General features: G+C 43.1%; 1 protein-coding gene across 1 annotated transcript in view; it reads left to right on the plus strand.

Moving 5' to 3' along the window:
- The window catches only part of LOC132472335 (mucin-5AC-like), a 35,875-nt gene extending 16,154 nt beyond the window's left edge, over positions 1-19,721 (plus strand). The window contains exons 29-47 of the mRNA XM_060071918.1: positions 13-11,175; positions 11,545-11,789; positions 11,906-12,077; positions 12,230-12,477; positions 12,668-12,851; positions 13,099-13,294; positions 13,788-13,966; positions 14,337-14,406; positions 16,119-16,249; positions 16,510-16,544; positions 16,673-16,838; positions 17,256-17,351; positions 17,543-17,589; positions 17,842-17,964; positions 18,183-18,281; positions 18,420-18,548; positions 18,756-18,792; positions 18,913-19,033; positions 19,176-19,721. Coding sequence (XP_059927901.1) covers positions 13-11,175; positions 11,545-11,789; positions 11,906-12,077; positions 12,230-12,477; positions 12,668-12,851; positions 13,099-13,294; positions 13,788-13,966; positions 14,337-14,406; positions 16,119-16,249; positions 16,510-16,544; positions 16,673-16,838; positions 17,256-17,351; positions 17,543-17,589; positions 17,842-17,964; positions 18,183-18,281; positions 18,420-18,548; positions 18,756-18,792; positions 18,913-19,033; positions 19,176-19,392 — 13,658 coding nt within the window. The 3' untranslated portion in view covers positions 19,393-19,721. The remainder of the gene's footprint in view (positions 1-12; positions 11,176-11,544; positions 11,790-11,905; positions 12,078-12,229; positions 12,478-12,667; positions 12,852-13,098; positions 13,295-13,787; positions 13,967-14,336; positions 14,407-16,118; positions 16,250-16,509; positions 16,545-16,672; positions 16,839-17,255; positions 17,352-17,542; positions 17,590-17,841; positions 17,965-18,182; positions 18,282-18,419; positions 18,549-18,755; positions 18,793-18,912; positions 19,034-19,175) is intronic.
- The last annotated feature ends 7,445 nt before the right edge of the window (positions 19,722-27,166 follow it).

Consider the following 27,166-nt stretch of genomic DNA (forward strand, 5'->3'; position numbering starts at 1 on the left):
TTTCTTCAATAGAACCCGTACCGTGCAGACCATGTAAATGGTCGGAATGGTTTGATACCAGCTTCCCTACGCTTGGAACTCCTGGGGGGGACTCTGAAACCTATGATAAGATTCGAGCAGCTGGACACTCAATATGTGATCAACCAAGTCAGATTGAATGCAGAGCCGAGAAGTTCCCAAACGTGACCATGAACAAGGTGGGGCAGGTTGTGCAATGTGATGTGGCCCACGGACTAACATGCAACAACCAAGACCAGGCGGGCCCGCTTGCTCTATGCTTCAACTACCAGGTCAGAGTACTGTGCTGTGATTATGTTGCTTGTACTACACCCCAAATTACATCTATAACTAGTGAAACTACAACACCTATCACAGAGAGCCCGAAACCCTGTGAAACAGCATGTGATTGGTCAAAGTGGATAAGCATAGACTATCCTGAGTATGGAACTGGAGGGGGGGATATTGAAAACATTAAGACAATTTTTGAGAAAGGTTATGATACATGCGATGCACCAATAGCTATTAAGTGTCAAGCAGTACAGTTTCCAGGTGTGCCTCTCTCTGAATTGGGACAAAAGGTAGAGTGTAATACACAAGTTGGATTAATATGTGAAAACAAAGATCAATCCCCACCCATATGTTATGACTATGAGATAAAGGTGGAATGCTGTAGGAAAGTGAATTGCCCAACAACAATACAAACTTCTACGCAAGAAACAACGCCTTTTTCTACCACTTCACCTACACCAGTAACACCTACTATAACACCGGTTACAACCACACCTACAACAAGTACTACTACAACAACAACTGCACCACCTATTACCACACCTGTTGTAACAACAACACCTACAACAACCGCGCCTACGACTACTACAATACCCACAACTCCTTCTACAACCTCTCCTACAACGAAAACTACCCCAGTACCAAGTACTGAAACACTGGTAACAGTGACCACATCTACAACAACTACTACCATAACAACAACTGCATCCCCAACTACGACAACTGTTTCGACTACACCACTTACTACCACAAGCCCAACTACTCCAAACTGTTCTGGAATAATGACTTGTGATTGGTCGGACTGGTTTAATCTTGGAGAACCAACAACTGGTCCAAATGGTGGAGAAGATGAATCTATCCAGAAGATCATTGCTGCTGGCCACAGCATTTGCTCAGCCCCAGAAGATGTTCAGTGTAGAGCTATTTTATATCCCAATCTTCCCCTCTCCGGTGTAGGACAGGCTGTTACTTGTAATCCAGTTGTCGGTCTTGTGTGTCAAAATAATGAACAAGGACTCAAGCAACAGTGTTTGGATTATGAGATCCGAGTCAGGTGTTGTTCATGTCATCACACTACATCTACAACCTCCCCTACAACAACAATTACGACCACAACAGTTCCACCAACTACCACCCTAGTTTCAACAACCACTCCCACAAAAACCTCTCCTTCTTCTACTACCAAACCCACAACAACGCCTTTTTCAACAACAACTCCACCACCAACTACAGCCTGTTTGGGTATAATGACCTGTGAATGGTCAGATTGGTTTAATCTTGGAGCACCAACAACTGGTCCAACTGGTGGAGAAGATGAATCTATCCAGAAGATAAGAGCTGATGGGCACGACATCTGCTCAGCTCCTGAAGATGTTCAGTGTAGAGCTACTCTTTACCCAACTCTACCAATCAAAGATCTTGGGCAGACCATAACTTGCAATTCAAGGGTTGGACTAGTCTGTGAAAACAAAATGCAGACTTCCAAACAAGACTGTCTGGACTATGAGATCCGAGTTAAGTGCTGCACCTGCCGTCCGATTACAACTACAACAACTCCTTCAATAACAACAACTGCACCACCTATTACCACACCTGTTGTAACAACAACACCTACAACAACCGCGCCTACGACTACTACAATACCCACAACACCTCTCACAGAGAGCCCGAAACCCTGTGAAACAGCATGTGATTGGTCAAAGTGGATAAGCATAGACTATCCTGAGTATGGAACTGGAGGGGGGGATATTGAAAACATTAAGACAATTTTTGAGAAAGGTTATGATACATGCGATGCACCAATAGCTATTAAGTGTCAAGCAGTACAGTTTCCAGGTGTGCCTCTCTCTGAATTGGGACAAAAGGTAGAGTGTAATACACAAGTTGGATTAATATGTGAAAACAAAGATCAATCTCCACCCATATGTTATGACTATGAGATAAAGGTGGAATGCTGTAGGAAAGTGAATTGCCCAACAACAATACAAACTTCTACGCAAGAAACAACGCCTTTTTCTACCACTTCACCTACACCAGTAACACCTACTATAACACCGGTTACAACCACACCTACAACAAGTACTACTACAACAACAACTGCACCACCTATTACCACACCTGTTGTAACAACAACACCTACAACAACCGCTATTACAACTACTACAATACCCACAACTCCTTCTACAACCTCTCCTACAACGAAAACTACCCCAGTACCAAGTACTGAAACACTGGTAACAGTGACCACATCTACAACAACTACTACCATAACAACAACTGCATCCCCAACTACGACAACTGTTTCGACTACACCACTTACTACCACAAGCCCAACTACTCCAAACTGTTCTGGAATAATGACTTGTGATTGGTCGGACTGGTTTAATCTTGGAGAACCAACAACTGGTCCAAATGGTGGAGAAGATGAATCTATCCAGAAGATCATTGCTGCTGGCCACAGCATTTGCTCAGCCCCAGAAGATGTTCAGTGTAGAGCTATTTTATATCCCAATCTTCCCCTCTCCGATGTAGGACAGGCTGTTACTTGTAATCCAGTTGTCGGTCTTGTGTGTCAAAATAATGAACAAGGACTCAAGCAACAGTGTTTGGATTATGAGATCCGAGTCAGGTGTTGTTCATGTCATCACACTACATCTACAACCTCCCCTACAACAACAATTACGACCACAACAGTTCCACCAACTACCACCCTAGTTTCAACAACCACTCCCACAAAAACCTCTCCTTCTTCTACTACCAAACCCACAACAACGCCTTTTTCAACAACAACTCCACCACCAACTACAGCCTGTTTGGGTATAATGACCTGTGAATGGTCAGATTGGTTTAATCTTGGAGCACCAACAACTGGTCCAACTGGTGGAGAAGATGAATCTATCCAGAAGATAAGAGCTGATGGGCACGACATCTGCTCAGCTCCTGAAGATGTTCAGTGTAGAGCTACTCTTTACCCAACTCTACCAATCAAAGATCTTGGGCAGACCTTAACTTGCAATTCAAGGGTTGGACTAGTCTGTGAAAACAAAATGCAGACTTCCAAACAAGACTGTCTGGACTATGAGATCCGAGTTAAGTGCTGCACCTGCCGTCCGATTACAACTACAACAACTCCTTCAATAACAACAACTGCACCACCTATTACCACACCTGTTGTAACAACAACACCTACAACAACCGCGCCTACGACTACTACAATACCCACAACTCCTTCTACAACCTCTCCTACAACGAAAACTACCCCAGTACCAAGTACTGAAACACTGGTAACAGTGACCACATCTACAACAACAACTACCATAACAACAACTGCATCCCCAACTACGACAACTGTTTCGACTACACCACTTACTACCACAAGCCCAACTACTCCAAACTGTTCTGGAATAATGACTTGTGATTGGTCGGACTGGTTTAATCTTGGAGAACCAACAACTGGTCCAAATGGTGGAGAAGATGAATCTATCCAGAAGATCATTGCTGCTGGCCACAGCATTTGCTCAGCACCAGAAGATGTTCAGTGTAGAGCTATTTTATATCCCAATCTTCCCCTCTCCGATGTAGGACAGGCTGTTACTTGTAATCCAGTTGTCGGTCTTGTGTGTCAAAATAATGAACAAGGACTCAAGCAACAGTGTTTGGATTATGAGATCCGAGTCAGGTGTTGTTCATGTCATCACACTACATCTACAACCTCCCCTACAACAACAATTACGACCACAACAGTTCCACCAACTACCACCCTAGTTTCAACAACCACTCCCACAAAAACCTCTCCTTCTTCTACTACCAAACCCACAACAACGCCTTTTTCAACAACAACTCCACCACCAACTACAGCCTGTTTGGGTATAATGACCTGTGAATGGTCAGATTGGTTTAATCTTGGAGCACCAACAACTGGTCCAACTGGTGGAGAAGATGAATCTATCCAGAAGATAAGAGCTGATGGGCACGACATCTGCTCAGCTCCTGAAGATGTTCAGTGCAGAGCTACTCTTTACCCAACTCTACCAATCAAAGATCTTGGGCAGACCTTAACTTGCAATTCAAGGGTTGGACTAGTCTGTGAAAACAAAATGCAGACTTCCAAACAAGACTGTCTGGACTATGAGATCCGAGTTAAGTGCTGCACCTGCCGTCCGATTACAACTACAACAACTCCTTCAATAACAACAACTGCACCACCTATTACCACACCTGTTGTAACAACAACACCTACAACAACCGCGCCTACGACTACTACAATACCCACAACTCCTTCTACAACCTCTCCTACAACGAAAACTACCCCAGTACCAAGTACTGAAACACTGGTAACAGTGACCACATCTACAACAACTACTACCATAACAACAACTGCATCCCCAACTACGACAACTGTTTCGACTACACCACTTACTACCACAAGCCCAACTACTCCAAACTGTTCTGGAATAATGACTTGTGATTGGTCGGACTGGTTTAATCTTGGAGAACCAACAACTGGTCCAAATGGTGGAGAAGATGAATCTATCCAGAAGATCATTGCTGCTGGCCACAGCATTTGCTCAGCCCCAGAAGATGTTCAGTGTAGAGCTATTTTATATCCCAATCTTCCCCTCTCCGATGTAGGACAGGCTGTTACTTGTAATCCAGTTGTCGGTCTTGTGTGTCAAAATAATGAACAAGGACTCAAGCAACAGTGTTTGGATTATGAGATCCGAGTCAGGTGTTGTTCATGTCATCACACTACATCTACAACCTCCCCTACAACAACAATTACGACCACAACAGTTCCACCAACTACCACCCTAGTTTCAACAACCACTCCCACAAAAACCTCTCCTTCTTCTACTACCAAACCCACAACAACGCCTTTTTCAACAACAACTCCACCACCAACTACAGCCTGTTTGGGTATAATGACCTGTGAATGGTCAGATTGGTTTAATCTTGGCGCACCAACAACTGGTCCAACTGGTGGAGAAGATGAATCTATCCAGAAGATAAGAGCTGATGGGCACGACATCTGCTCAGCTCCTGAAGATGTTCAGTGTAGAGCTACTCTTTACCCAACTCTACCAATCAAAGATCTTGGGCAGACCATAACTTGCAATTCAAGGGTTGGACTAGTCTGTGAAAACAAAATGCAGACTTCCAAACAAGACTGTCTGGACTATGAGATCCGAGTTAAGTGCTGCACCTGCCGTCCGATTACAACTACAACAACTCCTTCAATAACAACAACTGCACCACCTATTACCACACCTGTTGTAACAACAACACCTACAACAACCGCGCCTACGACTACTACAATACCCACAACTCCTTCTACAACCTCTCCTACAACGAAAACTACCCCAGTACCAAGTACTGAAACACTGGTAACAGTGACCACATCTACAACAACAACTACCATAACAACAACTGCATCCCCAACTACGACAACTGTTTCGACTACACCACTTACTACCACAAGCCCAACTACTCCAAACTGTTCTGGAATAATGACTTGTGATTGGTCAGACTGGTTTAATCTTGGAGAACCAACAACTGGTCCAAATGGTGGAGAAGATGAATCTATCCAGAAGATCATTGCTGCTGGCCACAGCATTTGCTCAGCCCCAGAAGATGTTCAGTGTAGAGCTATTTTATATCCCAATCTTCCCCTCTCCGATGTAGGACAGGCTGTTACTTGTAATCCAGTTGTCGGTCTTGTGTGTCAAAATAATGAACAAGGACTCAAGCAACAGTGTTTGGATTATGAGATCCGAGTCAGGTGTTGTTCATGTCATCACACTACATCTACAACCTCCCCTACAACAACAATTACGACCACAACAGTTCCACCAACTACCACCCCAGTTTCAACAACCACTCCCACAAAAACCTCTCCTTCTTCTACTACCAAACCCACAACAACGCCTTTTTCAACAACAACTCCACCACCAACTACAGCCTGTTTGGGTATAATGACCTGTGAATGGTCAGATTGGTTTAATCTTGGAGCACCAACAACTGGTCCAACTGGTGGAGAAGATGAATCTATCCAGAAGATAAGAGCTGATGGGCACGACATCTGCTCAGCTCCTGAAGATGTTCAGTGTAGAGCTACTCTTTACCCAACTCTACCAATCAAAGATCTTGGGCAGACCTTAACTTGCAATTCAAGGGTTGGACTAGTCTGTGAAAACAAAATGCAGACTTCCAAACAAGACTGTCTGGACTATGAGATCCGAGTTAAGTGCTGCACCTGCCGTCCGATTACAACTACAACAACTCCTTCAATAACAACAACTGCACCACCTATTACCACACCTGTTGTAACAACAACACCTACAACAACCGCGCCTACGACTACTACAATACCCACAACTCCTTCTACAACCTCTCCTACAACGAAAACTACCCCAGTACCAAGTACTGAAACACTGGTAACAGTGACCACATCTACAACAACTACTACCATAACAACAACTGCATCCCCAACTACGACAACTGTTTCGACTACACCACTTACTACCACAAGCCCAACTACTCCAAACTGTTCTGGAATAATGACTTGTGATTGGTCGGACTGGTTTAATCTTGGAGAACCAACAACTGGTCCAAATGGTGGAGAAGATGAATCTATCCAGAAGATCATTGCTGCTGGCCACAGCATTTGCTCAGCCCCAGAAGATGTTCAGTGTAGAGCTATTTTATATCCCAATCTTCCCCTCTCCGATGTAGGACAGGCTGTTACTTGTAATCCAGTTGTCGGTCTTGTGTGTCAAAATAATGAACAAGGACTCAAGCAACAGTGTTTGGATTATGAGATCCGAGTCAGGTGTTGTTCATGTCATCACACTACATCTACAACCTCTCCTACAACAACAATTACGACCACAACAGTTCCACCAACTACCACCCCAGTTTCAACAACCACTCCCACAAAAACCTCTCCTTCTTCTACTACCAAACCCACAACAACGCCTTTTTCAACAACAACTCCACCACCAACTACAGCCTGTTTGGGTATAATGACCTGTGAATGGTCAGATTGGTTTAATCTTGGCGCACCAACAACTGGTCCAACTGGTGGAGAAGATGAATCTATCCAGAAGATAAGAGCTGATGGGCACGACATCTGCTCAGCTCCTGAAGATGTTCAGTGTAGAGCTACTCTTTACCCAACTCTACCAATCAAAGATCTTGGGCAGACCATAACTTGCAATTCAAGGGTTGGACTAGTCTGTGAAAACAAAATGCAGACTTCCAAACAAGACTGTCTGGACTATGAGATCCGAGTTAAGTGCTGCACCTGCCGTCCGATTACAACTACAACAACTCCTTCAATAACAACAACTGCACCACCTATTACCACACCTGTTGTAACAACAACACCTACAACAACCGCGCCTACGACTACTACAATACCCACAACTCCTTCTACAACCTCTCCTACAACGAAAACTACCCCAGTACCAAGTACTGAAACACTGGTAACAGTGACCACATCTACAACAACTACTACCATAACAACAACTGCATCCCCAACTACGACAACTGTTTCGACTACACCACTTACTACCACAAGCCCAACTACTCCAAACTGTTCTGGAATAATGACTTGTGATTGGTCAGACTGGTTTAATCTTGGAGAACCAACAACTGGTCCAAATGGTGGAGAAGATGAATCTATCCAGAAGATCATTGCTGCTGGCCACAGCATTTGCTCAGCCCCAGAAGATGTTCAGTGTAGAGCTATTTTATATCCCAATCTTCCCCTCTCCGATGTAGGACAGGCTGTTACTTGTAATCCAGTTGTCGGTCTTGTGTGTCAAAATAATGAACAAGGACTCAAGCAACAGTGTTTGGATTATGAGATCCGAGTCAGGTGTTGTTCATGTCATCACACTACATCTACAACCTCCCCTACAACAACAATTACGACCACAACAGTTCCACCAACTACCACCCCAGTTTCAACAACCACTCCCACAAAAACCTCTCCTTCTTCTACTACCAAACCCACAACAACGCCTTTTTCAACAACAACTCCACCACCAACTACAGCCTGTTTGGGTATAATGACCTGTGAATGGTCAGATTGGTTTAATCTTGGAGCACCAACAACTGGTCCAACTGGTGGAGAAGATGAATCTATCCAGAAGATAAGAGCTGATGGGCACGACATCTGCTCAGCTCCTGAAGATGTTCAGTGCAGAGCTACTCTTTACCCAACTCTACCAATCAAAGATCTTGGGCAGACCTTAACTTGCAATTCAAGGGTTGGACTAGTCTGTGAAAACAAAATGCAGACTTCCAAACAAGACTGTCTAGACTATGAGATCCGAGTTAAGTGCTGCACCTGCCGTCCGATTACAACTACAACAACTCCTTCAATAACAACAACTGCACCACCTATTACCACACCTGTTGTAACAACAACACCTACAACAACCGCGCCTACGACTACTACAATACCCACAACTCCTTCTACAACCTCTCCTACAACGAAAACTACCCCAGTACCAAGTACTGAAACACTGGTAACAGTGACCACATCTACAACAACTACTACCATAACAACAACTGCATCCCCAACTACGACAACTGTTTCGACTACACCACTTACTACCACAAGCCCAACTACTCCAAACTGTTCTGGAATAATGACTTGTGATTGGTCGGACTGGTTTAATCTTGGAGAACCAACAACTGGTCCAAATGGTGGAGAAGATGAATCTATCCAGAAGATCATTGCTGCTGGCCACAGCATTTGCTCAGCCCCAGAAGATGTTCAGTGTAGAGCTATTTTATATCCCAATCTTCCCCTCTCCGATGTAGGACAGGCTGTTACTTGTAATCCAGTTGTCGGTCTTGTGTGTCAAAATAATGAACAAGGACTCAAGCAACAGTGTTTGGATTATGAGATCCGAGTCAGGTGTTGTTCATGTCATCACACTACATCTACAACCTCTCCTACAACAACAATTACGACCACAACAGTTCCACCAACTACCACCCTAGTTTCAACAACCACTCCCACAAAAACCTCTCCTTCTTCTACTACCAAACCCACAACAACGCCTTTTTCAACAACAACTCCACCACCAACTACAGCCTGTTTGGGTATAATGACCTGTGAATGGTCAGATTGGTTTAATCTTGGAGCACCAACAACTGGTCCAACTGGTGGAGAAGATGAATCTATCCAGAAGATAAGAGCTGATGGGCACGACATCTGCTCAGCTCCTGAAGATGTTCAGTGTAGAGCTACTCTTTACCCAACTCTACCAATCAAAGATCTTGGGCAGACCTTAACTTGCAATTCAAGGGTTGGACTAGTCTGTGAAAACAAAATGCAGACTTCCAAACAAGACTGTCTGGACTATGAGATCCGAGTTAAGTGCTGCACCTGCCGTCCGATTACAACTACAACAACTCCTTCAATAACAACAACTGCACCACCTATTACCACACCTGTTGTAACAACAACACCTACAACAACCGCGCCTACGACTACTACAATACCCACAACTCCTTCTACAACCTCTCCTACAACGAAAACTACCCCAGTACCAAGTACTGAAACACTGGTAACAGTGACCACATCTACAACAACTACTACCATAACAACAACTGCATCCCCAACTACGACAACTGTTTCGACTACACCACTTACTACCACAAGCCCAACTACTCCAAACTGTTCTGGAATAATGACTTGTGATTGGTCGGACTGGTTTAATCTTGGAGAACCAACAACTGGTCCAAATGGTGGAGAAGATGAATCTATCCAGAAGATCATTGCTGCTGGCCACAGCATTTGCTCAGCCCCAGAAGATGTTCAGTGTAGAGCTATTTTATATCCCAATCTTCCCCTCTCCGATGTAGGACAGGCTGTTACTTGTAATCCAGTTGTCGGTCTTGTGTGTCAAAATAATGAACAAGGACTCAAGCAACAGTGTTTGGATTATGAGATCCGAGTCAGGTGTTGTTCATGTCATCACACTACATCTACAACCTCCCCTACAACAACAATTACGACCACAACAGTTCCACCAACTACCACCCTAGTTTCAACAACCACTCCCACAAAAACCTCTCCTTCTTCTACTACCAAACCCACAACAACGCCTTTTTCAACAACAACTCCACCACCAACTACAGCCTGTTTGGGTATAATGACCTGTGAATGGTCAGATTGGTTTAATCTTGGAGCACCAACAACTGGTCCAACTGGTGGAGAAGATGAATCTATCCAGAAGATAAGAGCTGATGGGCACGACATCTGCTCAGCTCCTGAAGATGTTCAGTGCAGAGCTACTCTTTACCCAACTCTACCAATCAAAGATCTTGGGCAGACCATAACTTGCAATTCAAGGGTTGGACTAGTCTGTGAAAACAAAATGCAGACTTCCAAACAAGACTGTCTGGACTATGAGATCCGAGTTAAGTGCTGCACCTGCCGTCCGATTACAACTACAACAACTCCAATTTCAACAATTACACCACTTACTACGACAACTGTAACAACAACCACACCTCCTACTATCACCTCCCCTACCTCTAAAACGATGAGTACACCAGTGCCACCTACAATAACACCAATTGCAACAACCACACCTACAACTAAAACCCCTACTATCACTACAATGAAGAGCACACTAGTGCCACATACGCCACCACCGGGTCCAACCACCAAACCTTCAACAACCTCCCCTACGACTCTGACAACTACAACCACTACAGTTCCGACAACACCTGCCACCACATTGAAAACTTTACCAACAACTACGCCAATGACCACCCCTGAATCGGTGGTGACTCACAGCACGTCCTCGCCAACCCACGCTCCGATCTGCGTCTGCAAATATAACGGCACAGCGTATGAAGCCGGTGAGTACCTAACACACCGGGTTTGTAACAGAGACTCAATCTCAGACTATTTTGGCTGTTGTAGTCTATTTGTAATAAACCTCACAGGACACTTTCAAAATCAACCATTCAACAGTGTCATTTAACGTTTAATGTTAAATTAAAAGTTTAAAGACACCTGTCTGCCAAGAAAATCAGCTGATGTTTTCAAGAAGCCAAGATTGCGAAACATGCTGCAAATGTCCTCATTCAGCCCAATGTACAGTTAGATCCCTTTGAAAACATTACCTTCAGTAAATATCAAACCAAAATTATTGAAGTTTTTCTTAATGGTGTAACAAATGTAGGGTAGATGCTTAACCACATCCAACTATCTTCATTTATCTTTAGGTTCCATGATATACAATGTGTCTGACCATGGAGCCTGGTGCTATACTGCTTACTGCAAATATATCAATAAAACCTGCCTAGTGGTGACTACAAAGCCTTCCTACTGTAAGGAATCTACCACTGCGGTTCCAACTACAACTGAGAGCTCCACACAACATCGGAGCTCAAGTAGGCCTTCTACAACAACCCAGCAACCAACCACAAAACCTTTTGTGGGTTGCGTTACCTGGAATCCTCCCAAAAAGGTACATCATGAGATCCCATTCAATATTTGTATGGAGCTTTCACACTATTCACACTATTGTGTCAAAATATCATCTTGATTGTACACACTAACTTATATTATTATTTTTTTCCATAGAACGGGGAGATTTGGAAAGAGAGCGCGTGTGTTACAGCAAAATGTTCTGATGGTATAGTGACCACTAACACAACAGAATGTAAAAAACCGGAATCGATGGTGTGTGCTAACAACTTTAACGCTACATTAGTTTATGATGAGGATGGATGCTGCGCCCACTATGAATGCCAATGTAAGTTTCATCTGATTAATGAATTGCTCTTTTATGAAAACCTCTGCATGACAAATTCAAAAGAATGTTGACATGTGGAGCACAAAAACTCCCTTTATTGAATATATTGGCGTGTATATTCATATCTTTATCTAAACTCTCTCCCTATAAAGGCATCTGCTATGGCTGGGGAGACCCCCATTATGTTACCTTTGATGGAACCTACTATGGTTTCCAAGGCAACTGTTCCTACGTGCTCGTAAAGGAGATCCATCCCAAATACAACTTCAGCGTTGTGATCGAGAACTACTACTGTGATGCAGAAGATGGTCTTTCCTGCCCACAGTCTTTAACTGTATACTACCAGCAATACACAATCTTTATTACCCAGAAGGACATCAATGGTGTTTTCATCAACATGGTAATTTAAATTGATTGCATATTTATTGAATTTTCAAAATATATTGATGAAAGTTAGTTGACAATCATTAGTTGGCAGTTCCACTCACCCCAACCAGTATCTGAATGTATCCGTATGTGTTGTCTGCAAATATTGTCGCTACAAAGCTAAAGACTATTTGTAATGTTTATTAACAATGTTCTTGCCCTAGGTTTTCGTGGATGGCCTTCGTGTGAATCCTGCATTCAAAAATAAGGACTTTGGTTTAGCGACCACTGGTATAGATACGGTGCTGTTCATCGAATCTATTGGAGCTAGGATTACCTTCTCAGGACTCATGTTCAGCGTCAACCTACCATATGATAAATTCAACCATAACACAGAGGGGCAGTGTGGTCAGTCTAGTCTATTGTCTTATCATATATCTCATACTGTACATCGTTTCTAGGACATTTAGAATATTCCAGACCTTGCTGTGCATGTCCGAGGTCTATCTTTAAACTATAATGGTTTAGCTATAATGAATTTTTTTTATTTAAAACTGTTCACTGCATTCATCACAGCTAACAATAGTTTGTGGTGCCATGTGAATGATTATTACGTAAACACTTCCGAAATTGATCATCACATGGCTTCCTCTAGGTACCTGCGACAACAACCGAACAAATGATTGCATGTTGCCCAGTGGGGAGATTGCTTTGTCCTGTCCATACATGGGCCATGAGTGGCAGCTGAACAACAGTGTGTGTGTGCATCCTCCTACACCTACACCATCTCCGACGACCCCTGTACCCGTTCATCCCTGCAAGGCTTCTCTCTGTGAGATCATCACAAGCAGGTCAGAACACCGACCCTCCATTCGTGGGTTTCTAAATGTTGTGTTTTCAATCAATTCATCACACTATTCATTTCAAGTAGATGTTTTTAAGTATATTTTACTAAATGTTGTCCGGTTTCACATTAATAGTAACGTATATGTAGTAGTTCAGAGTTCAACTAGACTCTAAATAGCTTACCCCCCCCCCACCACCACTTACACATGTATTGTGTTTTATGTCCTTGCACTTAAAATAGTACACTTAAAAATGGGTAGCATCTTATCCTAGTTAGCTTTTGCTGTATACGTAACAATCGTTATTGCTTGGCACTTGGTTCTATGTACATCCTTACTGTACCGGCAGCGATATATTGTTTCTCTTTCTTCTGAACAATGTCAGTCACTTTGGATAAAAGAGTCTTCTAATTACCCTAAATGTACTACTGTGGTATACTAGCTTCCTATAGTCACTCTCTGTATTCTCTATACTCACGATATTTAATCCCTTCTCCAGTGTGTTTGGAAAGTGCCATAAGGTGGTTCCCTTTGAGCCATTTATGGTGGCCTGCACATTTGACGTCTGCAACATGGACATTGACATCATCGGCTGCACAAGCATACAGACCTACGCTTATGCATGTGCTGAAGCCGGTGTTTGCATAGATTGGAGGAATGCCACTGATGGAATCTGTGGTGTGTGCTATTTTATTTTATGATATTGAGTTAAAACCAAACCTGTGACCGGACTGCATTGTGGGCCTTAGATCTCATTACAAACCCGCAGTACACCTGTTAACAATAGGAATGTAAAGTGCAATGTGTTTCATCTGAGCATAATAATCACACGCGAGGAATGTTCATGAAATTTTACAAGCAAACACAAACACGTGCACACACCCACACACACACACCCACACCCACACCCACACCCACACACACACACACACACACACACACACACACACACACACACACACACCTTTTCTATCTATTCAAGCCTTTTTTTCAGTGTATTTAGGTCTCTGTTTGCATCAACCCTTTTGTTCTTATTTTGGAATTACAGAATACACATGCGGCAGTCCCAAAGTGTATGAAGCCTGCGGCCCTTGGGTGGAGCCCACTTGTGATTACAGGTATTGTAAAAACAATGCTTGTTGTTTTGGATGCCTCATGCTTTAATTGCAATCTAGCGAACTACGATGTCATACTTTAACAAGTAGGCCTAGGTCATGCCAGCAGGCAGCCACGAATCTAATGAAGTGTTTCCCATACATAGACTCTACTTGGGTCGGTGGGTCATTTTTTTTTTTTTATGTCCTTAAACTACGGCTCACGCGTTCAATAGTATTTCCCATTGATCAAATATAATTTCCTTGTAGGGCTGCGTAGTAAACATTTGTCTTGCTCTCCCCTCATCAACATACCAGTGGCGAGCGGTCCATATGAAGTGCAAATGTAACGCATGTGCAGGCGTTTTGAAAGACTACAGTATTTCTGGGCATATACGCTAAAATGCTGCCTGACCATTTATTTCCACCGTGTGGTGGAAATAAACTTGAGCTGAATTTCACATTTAACAAGATCCTACTGTTTCACGCACCAGTGCCCAAAGCTGTGACCATTACTCCTTAATTTCTGGTCGCGTCAACGTCACCGCTCGCCACTGACACAATCAACCAATGCATGCAAATCTGTTTAATTTTTATTAACGGGTTAACCTGTATTATATGCAGTCTATATGTGCGCTACAGCCACACTAGAGCACCATTGGCCAAGCAGCTCTTGTAGTAATCGAGATACACTTCATAACAGCGATTTTAATCCATTGGGAACATTTTGAAACGTGAGTCATCTCTTTAATTGCAATTTTAGTTAGGCTATTGTTTACTAAAGGGTACTTTGTAATTCACCTATTGGGTATAAAAATTGTCCGAACAATGTAGTGCTGCTGCCCGACTGTCTCCTTGTCATGTTATCAGGTAAATAAATGTATCATATTAATGCATTAGACGACACGATATTAAAGCTAACAATTTTAACTGATAGGGCCAAACATTCGTAATGCTAATACAAGTTCTGATAGTTCATGCGTCTAAACATAGGCCTAAGTGGTCAAGACAACACCATAGATATAGGCCTATAGTTGTATGGTTCTGAGATAAATCAGACCCTATAGACGTGGCTTCTTTACCATTACACCCATTGCAACAACATGGACTCAATATTTAACTGGGTAAATCAGACACTGTATGCATGGCTTCTTTGTCATTCCGGCCACACATATGCACCGCCAAAGTTCATGTCCGTTTACCGTATCTCTGAATAAACAATCGTGTCGAACCTTTACCATTGTTCGAGCCATGCTTAGCCCCGAAAAGCACGATATCTGAAGCCTCAAAATGACACTTCATCAGTTACTTGCGGAAATTATATTAGAATGAAATGACATCGTAACTTTTAACGTGCACATCAACATGAGTCACCGTCTGATCGATTTTCACTCAATGGTGGTATGACAGCAACTCACATTATCCCAAGTTACTTCACGATGATCAAACAACTGTATTTTGTTATTGTTTTGATTGAGAAAAGTATTACATTAAGGATGTGGAAGTGGTCTCGGGGAATACAACGCATTATTGGAATAAGTATCAGAAATGTCTAGTTGCATAACAGGTGTTCCATGTAATAATTGTTAGTGCTTCATGGCTTGTGTAGCCTACCTTTATCTTGACGGTGCCTGGCTATACTGTTAACACCTATTCATGATATAAAACGCATGGGATCATTCTTCGTGTGGGGACAATTACGACCATGACATAGTGTGTGCATTTTTTACATCCAGATACAATTATGAGTTCATCTACAACAAGAACATCTTTACTGCCTTGACCTCCAAGAAGTGTGAGGGGTGTTACTGCCCACCGGGATCTGTCCAGCTCAACATCGCCTCAAACATATGTGTGCCGTCTTGTGGTAAGAGACCTAATTACATTGCTTTTGCTATGTATATTGACATTTTGCCATTTGCTTCAATAGCAATGTCTTATTATTTAATTCAGACCCCTAAAGCGCTCACAAATAAGCATAGCACTGTATGCATGCTGTAGTACCCTTTATCTAGCAAACATTTTACAGCGAATTCAGGAGCCGAGATATATGGGCCTAATTTCGGAACTCAATCGATGTGTAGACTAAGTTGGTTCAATAGATTGTGTCTTTTGTTTTCCCGACAGATATTTGTGTCTTGAAAAATGATGAATGGAAGATGGTAAATATTGAATTCCTTCATCCTCCTTCCCTTTATACAGGAATATAATACTGTCCAATAATACCGTCCAGTAACCGCCCAGCGTACGGCAGACCATTAAAGCGCCTGCGTCTACTTTTCTTTTACAGGTCAATGAGACATGGGAACAGGGCTGTGATGTGTGCACCTGTCGGGGCAGGGAAAACTACACGTGCCAGCATATTCAATGCCCAATACTACCACCTCTCAGTTGTGTCCAAGAGGGCCAAATCACAGTCACAGAGACGGGGGAATGTTGCTCCAAGCAGAAGTGCGGTAAGAGTGTGGTAAAATAATAATCTGCTATAGGCCTTAATCACCTAGTGGCCATTTTATTACATTTCTCTCCAAGCTATCATCTAGAAGATGGATGCTAGGTGAATAAGGCCTATTTTGCACATTCAAATCAGTTTTAGTTTCAACACATTTAAGCTTTAGTATCAACACATTTCACTTTGTTTCAAAGAGGTAAAGTGTTTAATTAAATCATTACCACAGGGGATGCTGGATGGGAAATTGTCTTACTTAAAAAAAAGGGAGGTTATGTGTTTAATTAAGTCAACACTCGAAGGAATGCTGTTAGCACTGGGCACGCTTTTGATAAGCAAAATAATATTCATGAAAATAATACGTTTTTCTTTGGAAGCCGGACAAGCAGGTTTTCCTTCATTAACTACCCGTTTCTTCTAACAGAGTGCAATCTACAGGAGTGCAAGCCTATTCCCCCCTGCCCTCCTGGCTACAATCTTACCATACAAATGGGAGCCTGTTGCCCCAAGCCTGAATGTGGTGAGTGCATAGTAAAAGTGTCTTCTTTGCATCCGTGCATGTCAAGCCTTAAGGGGGTTGGCCAAAAACGATATGAAAAATGACAAAAACTGCTCTTGATCAAATCTGTTGGAGACCGATATAATGTGGGAAATGTGAGTTAACTATTCATTTCACTATTTAAATTCAACCACGGTTTGTTTTTTCTGCAGTTCCACCGAAACCGGGAGTGTGTGTTTACGGAAACCACACGTATCAGGTAAGAAATCTGCAAACTGGAGATACAGGAGCATTTCTGGTGATTTCTGATTATTTCAAATAAGATATACTGTTTTTGGGGGAAATAAGTGTAAGGGTTTGCTCAAGGATGCTTAAGATTGATTGTGGTTTTAGCTTAGAAGTTGGCACTAATCTCGATGTTAAGATAAATTACATTTAGAGATGGCTGGCACAGGATTCTGTCTGAACAAGGGTGCTTAGCAGAAATGTACCCACTTCCCAAACCCTATAGGTAGGTGACCAGGTGAATGGACCTCGATGCGAGGAATGCATCTGCACTGCCATGATCGACCACAGCACCAAACTAAACGAAGTACAATGCAAGCCTATACCATGTGACACACTCTGCACCCTGGTAAGAGTTCCACTTCTCTCTCTCTTTAAAGACAAACACAAACACACACCCACACCCACACCCACACACACACACACACTAATGCATACACCTTTGACTTTTCTTTCATTGTGACTTTGTGGTTAGTCCTAAATGTATTTGTGTGCGTGGGCACGTTTGTCTGTTCTTGCACGCTTGCATGTACGTATCTTTATGTGTGTGCCTGTCTATGTTTCCAGGGTTATGAGTACCAGACCATTGCAGGCCACTGCTGTGGGAAATGTGTCCAAACAAGTTGCATTGCTGTGCTGCCCGACAACACCACCAACACGTTCCTGGTATGTGTACGAACTTGCATGCACGTGAACATGTGATATACGTGTGACTATGTGTCATCCAGAATGGATATAGATATGTATGGTCAGGTCATCGTAAGGAAACCATCAAGACTATCCTGTGTCTCTCGTTTCATAAAGCCTGGTAGCATTTGGACGGCACCTGGGTTCCCATGTCTGAAGTTTGAGTGCCTGAAGATTGCCAATCAGTTGGTCACCATTGAGGCCAAGATCGTCTGTCCTCTCTACAACCCAAGCGATTGCATACCTGTATGCAAATGCACACACACACACATGCACAATTTCATGCAGACTTACACGTGCACGCACAGACACATATGCGTGCACACACACACACACACACACAACAATTCATCATGGAAACTGATGTCTACTACCCTAATAGCCCTAGGGTTAGGGATGTTCTCCTACTGACACATTGGTAGTTAGAATTCATATCTGTCTATTTCCTCCTAGGGAACTGAAACTCTCTACGATGGATGCTGCTATACTTGTGAGTTTGTTTCCCTTGAAGTCTTTTTCTTATATTTAAATAAAACTTAAATTTAAATATAATAAACATCCTGCCGTCTGCTCATTGTAATTGCTCTTTTTCATTTTCCATGCGGTCCAGGCATGAGACGTGACCAGTGCAACCTGACCACAACAGCCATCACTATTGAGAACATGGGCTGCCTCTCAAAGGAGCTTATAAACATGACATCCTGTGGTGGAGCCTGTGGAACCTTCACATAGTACGTCAACCACTGTCCTACCTAGAACTCATCAGCTCATCAAACCCCCATCAACTTTGCATTGCTATTACATGATAATGATGATATCAATGCTGTTCTCCTCAACACACCCTCTGTGTTTCCTACTTGCCCCCACCTCTAGCTACTCTTCCCAGAGGAGGTCCCTGGAGCATACCTGCACCTGCTGTCGAGAGATGTCGACATCCGAGCGCACGGTCCGCCTGATCTGCCCCGACAGCACCGAGGTGGATTTCACGTACGACCACATCAACACCTGTGGATGCTTGAAGACGGAGTGCACCGCCGCGGGGCGCACCGCCTCGCCAGGGGTGTTGAAGTCCAGCCGACGGAGGAGATGAGGGAGCGACCACAGTACACCACCTCACAGAACCAAATCTATGGCCTATTCATTTTTGTTTGCATTAAGCGAAACACCAACATATTATATACTTTTCGGAAGCCATCAAGTGTGTTGAAATACAAATCTATGTATAGTCTCGCAGTTATGCGATGTTATTGTTAGATTTCATTATTGTCATTTTCGTTTTTTCTTCATTATGTGCAACAATTAAACCCACTCAATGCAACTCATTGTGCTTCCGTCTATTTTTATTTTGCGTGTGTGGTTCATGTTTGTTTGTGTGTCTGTGTGTGTTTAAATGCATTAAATCAACAATTGCAGACTTTCTTTGCACCGGTCTAATTTGAATTCTTACTGGTATGAAACATCAAGCTTCAGCTTATAGTAATTTCACTTCCATATCGGTCTCTCTGGCAAGTAGAAGACCAAATGACCACAGCAGTGACCGCTACTCATACAAACACCACATAAAAGGACATAAAATGTTCCATCTAAACCCCCCCTGTGACCCAAAGGACCTAAAGCAAGCAAATATAACCCGTACAACATACCTTTTTGTTCATTTACCTCACCCTGCCTCTTATTGAACAAATGGGGCAAATTCCAGATGCTTCTCTTGAATTTTGTTATTCATTATGGTAATTACCGGCCCCAGTATTTGTCTTATAACATTATGTTAATTGTATTGCATGCAGGATTGTCTTATTCTCAAACTATATTGAGGAAAAACATCAACATCCTACTACAGCCACATGGGTCCTGTGGCTAGACAATTAGATGTAGATTAGACAATAAAAGGTTCTCAGAATTAATCAAGTCCTTGATTAGGTTTGAGGAGGAGGTCTGTAGTAGACAGAGAGAGGCCCTGGCAACATCTCAAGGTCTGCTGGTGGGGCCTTGGTCAATGGCAACATCAGGAGTATTAACATGTATGACTCGAGGAGCACCAGGCTTAAACCAACGTGTATACAAGGAAGCACAGAAACAGCAACATACTATTTGAACAAATCTTCATTGCCAGGTACCGAAGCAACGAGCTGTAAAATCCCTGCTCTTATGACTCGCACATCTCCAACTGAATCCCAATTGTACGCCCCCCCCTGTGACTGGATGTATTTTAATGCTTTACCCAACTTTATTCATGCAGTCCTACAGGGTTGCTGCAGTCAAGGTAGCTCGACCACCTCCTGCAACATTGGTCGTAACGCTGGGGTCAAGCACAATACAGGTGTTGTGCAGAGAAATGCATGCCACGTCAATTGCCTTTCATTGTCGTAAGAATGGAATACATTTCTTTGCCACGGTTGGCGATGAGACAAAACTTGGTACGCCCTGTTTTAGACATTATTAATAACTCTTAATTCGGCTCGGCTATAAAATGATAGTTCTCTTATTGATATTGTGAGGGTTGAGATGGCCCTCTTGTAGACAGGGTTTGTGACGGTGCTCTAGGGACACCGGTAATGCACAACACAGATAAAAGTAGCGTGTCGGCACGCTTTTGTGCGTGCATGCATGTGTTTGCACTTGTCTTTCCAGAGGCTCCTGGAAACACTGCGGCTTCATACAGCATGGAGACAGGACGAAGACCGCCAGAGCATCATAACTACACACAGCACACAGCCTGAGGTCCTGCCCTTCTTTGAACGATGGGTGTATAGCACAAGTATTCAGAGCCTTGGTAAATAGCCATGGCTAATTAGTTTAACATTCATCAAGTCAGATTCGTCATTGAGAGCAAACCATGTACTCAATAAAGGCCTGGCCACAGTCCATGGTTCCATAACGATGAATGGAGAGCAAATAAACCAAGGTGGGACGATTTAAGAGAGATGTTCCGCAACAACCATATAAATGAATTCATTCATTTATAATCTCTAACAGATATAAATGCAGTAGGCGCCATGCTCAAATAAAAGTAGAGGTATATGTCATGAAGGAATATGTGAACCAAGGTTAAATATTTTAGTCATATAAAAAAGTGTAGTTGAGCTAGACCAACACAGTCTCACTCCGAGTGCGTCGATAATCGATGCTTGTTCAGGGGCTTTTGGCGTTAACTGCTGACGCAAAGGGTGTCCTTGAGCGTCTTCATTCGACACAAGGTTTTTTCAAATGTAATCCCTCCACGTCGAACAGTGATAAGTGCGTAACCCTTACCCTAACCACTACTACCCTATCCCTAACCACTACTACCCTAACCCTAACCACTACTACCCTAACCCTAACCACTACTACCCTAACCCTAACCACTACTACCCTAACCCTAACCACTACTACCCTATCCCTAACCACTACTACCCTAACCCTAACCACTACTACCCTAACCCTAACCACTACTACCCTAACCCTAACCACTACTACCCTAACCCTAACCACTACTACCCTATCCCTAACCACTACTACCCTAACCCTAACCACTACTACCCTATCCCTAACCACTACTACCCTAACCCTAACCACTACTACCCTAACCCTAACCACTACAACCCTAACCCTAACCACTACTACCCTAACCCTAACCACTACTACCCTATCCCTAACCACTACTACCCTAACCCTTACCCTAACCACTACATCCCTAACCCTAACCACTACTACCCTATCCCTAACCACTACTACCCTAACCCTAACCACTACTACCCTAACCCTAACCACTACTACCCTATCCCTAACCACTACAACCCTAACCCTAACCACTACTACCCTAACCCTAACCCTAACCACTACATCCCTAACCCTAACCACTACTATCCTATCCCTAACCATTACAACCCTAACCCTAACCACTACTACCCTAACCCTAACCACTACTACCCTAACCCTAACCACTACAACCCTAACCCTAACCACTACTACCCTAACCCTAACCACTACAACCCTATCCCTAACCACTACAACCCTAACCCTAACCACTACAACCCTAACCCTAACCACTACTACCCTAACCCTAACCACTACAACCCTAACCCTAACCACTACTACCCTAACCCTAACCACTACTACCCTAACCACTACTACCCTAACCCTAACCACTACTACCCTAACCACTACTACCCTAACCACTACTACCCTAACCCTAACCACTACTACCCTAACCCTAACCACTACTACCCTATCCCTAACCACTACTACCCTAACCCTAACCACTACTACCCTAACCCTTACCCTAACCACTACTACCCTAACCCTAACCATTACAACCCTAACCCTAACCACTACTACCCTAACCCTAACCACTACTACCCTAACCCTAACCACTACTACCCTAACCCTAACCACTACTACCCTAACCCTAACCACTACTACCCTAACCCTAACCACTACTACCCTAACCCTAACCACTACTACCCTAACCCTAACCACTACTACCCTAACCCTAACCACTACTACCCTATCCCTAACCACTACTACCCTAACCCTTACCCTAACCATCACAACCCTAACCCTAACCACTACATCCCTAACCCTAACCACTACTACCCTAACCCTAACCACTACTACCCTAACCCTAACCACTACTACCCTAACCCTAACCACTACTACCCTAAGCCTAACCACTACTACCCTAACCCTAACCACTACTACCCTAACCCTAACCACTACTACCCTAACCCTAACCACTACTACCCTAACCCTAACCACTACTACCCTAACCCTAACCACTACTACCCTAACCCTTACCCTAACCATTACAACCCTAACCACTACTACCCTAACCCTTACCCTAACCATTACAACCCTAACCACTACTACCCTAACCCTTACCCTAACCATTACAACCCTAACCACTACTACCCTAACCCTAACCCTAACCACTACTACCCTATCCCTAACCACTACTACCCTAACCCTTACCCTAACCATTACAACCCTAACCACTACTACCCTAAGCCTAACCACTACTACCCTAACCCTTACCCTAACCACTACTACCCTTACCCTAACCACTACTACCCTAACCCTAACCACTACTACCCTAACCCTAACCACTACTACCCTAACCCTAACCACTACTACCCTAACCCTAACCACTACTACCCTAACCCTTACCCTAACCATTACAACCCTAACCACTACTACCCTAACCCTAACCACTACTACCCTAACCCTAACCACTACTACCCTAACCCTAACCCTAACCACTACTACCCTTACCCTAACCACTACTACCCTAACCCTAACCACTACTACCCTATCCCTAACCCTAACCACTACTACCCTAACCACTACTACCCTAACCCTAACCACTACTACCCTAACCCTAACCACTACTACCCTAACCCTAACCACTACTACCCTAACCCTAACCACTACTACCCTAACCCTAACCACTACTACCCTAACCCTAACCCTAACCCTAACCACTACTACCCTAAAGGCCAATTTCCACCGGAATCGGCACGGAAGCGGCACGGCAGCGAACCGGTCGCCGAAACTAATAGAAACCATTAAAGTCAACGTAGGCTATTCCACTGGGTACGGCACCGGCACGGTACAGAACCGTCCACAAACTGTCACTTCGTTGACGTTGACGATACTTGCCTCTTCTATTTCAGAAAGTTGCCGGTTCGCTGCCGTGTCTAAGAACACGACTACAGCCAATCAGTTTGCCTTTGCTCATGAATATTCATGAGCTAACATCGATCCCTCTGCAATTCTCAGGGTATTGTAATATTATACAGTCTATCTATGGTATCAATAGCTAATCAGTGGCAAAGAAGAAATTAAAGTCTGCGTCAATGCCTCGCAAGCCCAGTGTCGCGAGTGGACGTTGCCATGACATCTAGAAATCATAAGTCTACCTTATTTAATGGGTTATGTGTATGGTTGATTATAAGGTATATATATATTATAATGTATATTATAATATATATGGTTTGAATATAACTCGTGAATAATATTGTATGAATAATTATTATAATTATGCACGTCTTGAGCCATTAGTCGGAACGTGTCCGTGTCGCTTCCAGTGGGGATTGCAGTACGGAACACAGCCGCCTCGCTGCCGTGGCGCTCCCGTGCCGGTTCTGGTGGAAATTGGCCTTAACCCTAACCCTAACCACTACTACCCTATCCCTAACCACGACTACCCTAACCCTAACCCTAACCACTACTACCCTAACCCTAACCACTATTCCATTGGAAATTCCTAAATAATTATTAAATTCCCAAAATGAAAAAAAGCAAAGCCGTGTTTCTTTAGGATGCACCCCAGGATGCATATCCTGGATTTGGAGTGCTGACTCACAGAACGATGAATACAAATGCATTCTGATTTCAACGCCAACACTGCAACACTCCTCCTTAGAGCAACACGAGTCATGTTGACATTGAGACAATGGACAATATTGTGTTCCCTATCCAAGATATTAAGAATTAATACTGTGAAACAGATTATAGCAAGCTCATTTTGCTTGTTGTTTTGTATTGCTCAGTGAGTCAGGTGAAACAATTAATGTTTTCCTAAAATGCAAGAATGTCTATGCTTATTCAGCATAACAATTGTAAATAAACTCCAAAGCTAGCTGTTTTATTTAAGCTCTCACCTTAATTATCTAAAAAAGTTAAAAAAAGTAAAAAAAAACAACTAAACTACAAAAGTGTTTTTTAATGTTAATATTAATGTTAATATTAATGTTAATTTTATTGAATCCTTTCTTTGGTTGAGATAGTAGGGAAGTCAAAGTGGTTTATAAGACGATCAAATGCCCGTGAATATTGGGTGCTTAAAGTGGTCACTGATCCCTGAGTAAATGATATCTTATCAATTAGAATGTAGGCCTATAAGATTTGATTGCACCAGTTAAATCAATAAAATTCACTGTATTTCTCCAACTTTAGATTCCTACAGCTCAACAGATCATTTTATTTCCATGTTATAATAATTATTGGGATATATAAAGCATTATTTTATCGTATCAAAAAGTTTTGTTGCGCGGCAAGTTTTGCCCGCGGTGCTTCTGAATTCATTCACAACCATGGCCGACATTACGAGCATTGCATGTCTTTACCTGTTGTGGAAGAGGAAGAGACGTCGGAATGCCCGTCGTTTATGGGTTCATGAGACCATTCGGAGCCGTACAGAGCTCGGTGAATTTCACCGTCTTCTGCAGGAGCTCCGTCTGGATGACGAACGCTTCCAGCGCTATTCGAGGTTGATTCCGGCCCAGTTTGATGACCTGCTAGCTAGGATCAGTGCTAGGATCTCTCGGTTGGACATTTATACTTATATATATATATATATATATATATATATATATATGTGTGTGTGTATTGGACACTTATAACTGGCCACGGTGGTGTTGAAGATCACCGGGTATGCGGAGACTGCAATTATTATCTTCTCCTCCATTTTAGCGCTTTGATCTGGATCAGGTAGTGAACTCAAGGTAACTCCAAGGGAATAACACTGATTGGCTGTTACGGCATGTCACTCAGTGGCAACGCCTCAGTGGCAACTCTGTTGAACGCTGATTGGCTGTCATCACGCGTTTGCTGCCGAAAAGTTGAAATATTTCAACTCGAGCAGCATTTGACGCGCCGTAAAATACGTGAACGCGCCCGCCGGCAGCGGGCACGGGCATGCTGCGCTGCTAATCAGATTTTGACGCGCCGCAAATCAAATTTTGCTGCCCGTTTTCTCGGCAGCAAGTGCTGCGGCAGCAAAGCAGCAACGCGTCTCTACGTTCACTTTGAATGGGATCGTGCCGCGCGTCAACTTTTTGCATCTTTTGGTGTGAACGCAGGGTAGTCAAGTGAAAGCAGACTTCCGGCAGCTGGACTCAATTTGGATCAAACTAGATGAATTTGCCAAAATGCACAAAAGAACAAAGAAAAAATGAAATGTGCTACCATTCCAGAAATAGTGGCAGAATTAAAATTGATATCTATTTTGAATAAATTAATATCAATAATAACAATTCAATAATAATGACCTTTTCTAACTTAAATTTAAGAGTTGCAAAAAGATAATGAACACATGGCTTTTAGGTTAATCTGCCTACCTAATAAAACGGAGTTAATCTTTGTTCGGAAGACTATTAGATAATCTCCACTACTAGACTATAAGAATTCATCATTGTAACTCAATATCGTGACATGCTTGCGATCTGCGATGTTTTCGTCTGCGACGTTCGAAAACCCCACGACGAAAAGTTTGGCATTTTTTGGGGAATCGCATGACGTATCCATTGTTGACATGAGGGAACCCCGCCCCCCATTGCGTGAGTGAACCCCACGAACAGCTCGAGCTCACGCGCAGTGTTTACCAACTGACTTCACTGCACTACGCTCTATGACAGTTCTAAACCTTAGATGTTCTAAATATATTGCAAACGCGAATGATACAAAGTAGAGAGCATCGCACCTCGAATCTTGTAGTGTGGCCAGTCTTCCGACGAGACAACGCCTGATTTCCTGGCTCTGTGATCGTATAGTGTGACATGTTAAATCGTGGAGGAATGTCTGAGAATCGTGTAGTCTTTACTCTGAACCAGTGAAGCTTCTGCTCTCTTGGCCAATTCATGGCACTACAGACACGATTAGACCCACCATTTATTAGTTGTAGGTTCCATCTATATACATAAGATAATTGGATCTATTCCCTCATCTTGAATGTTTGACCTCATTGGTAAGCTTATCTCTACAGTAGATATAAGGGACACTCATTCTAACACACAACCTAAACGGAATATGTATGTAATATATTATATTAACTGCTACTTCTACTCTAAAATCTAAAAGCTCATTACAGTTCTCCTCGATGTGAA

Source organism: Gadus macrocephalus, chromosome 14 (genome assembly GCF_031168955.1).
Source record: "Gadus macrocephalus chromosome 14, ASM3116895v1".
NCBI lineage: Eukaryota > Metazoa > Chordata > Actinopteri > Gadiformes > Gadidae > Gadus > Gadus macrocephalus.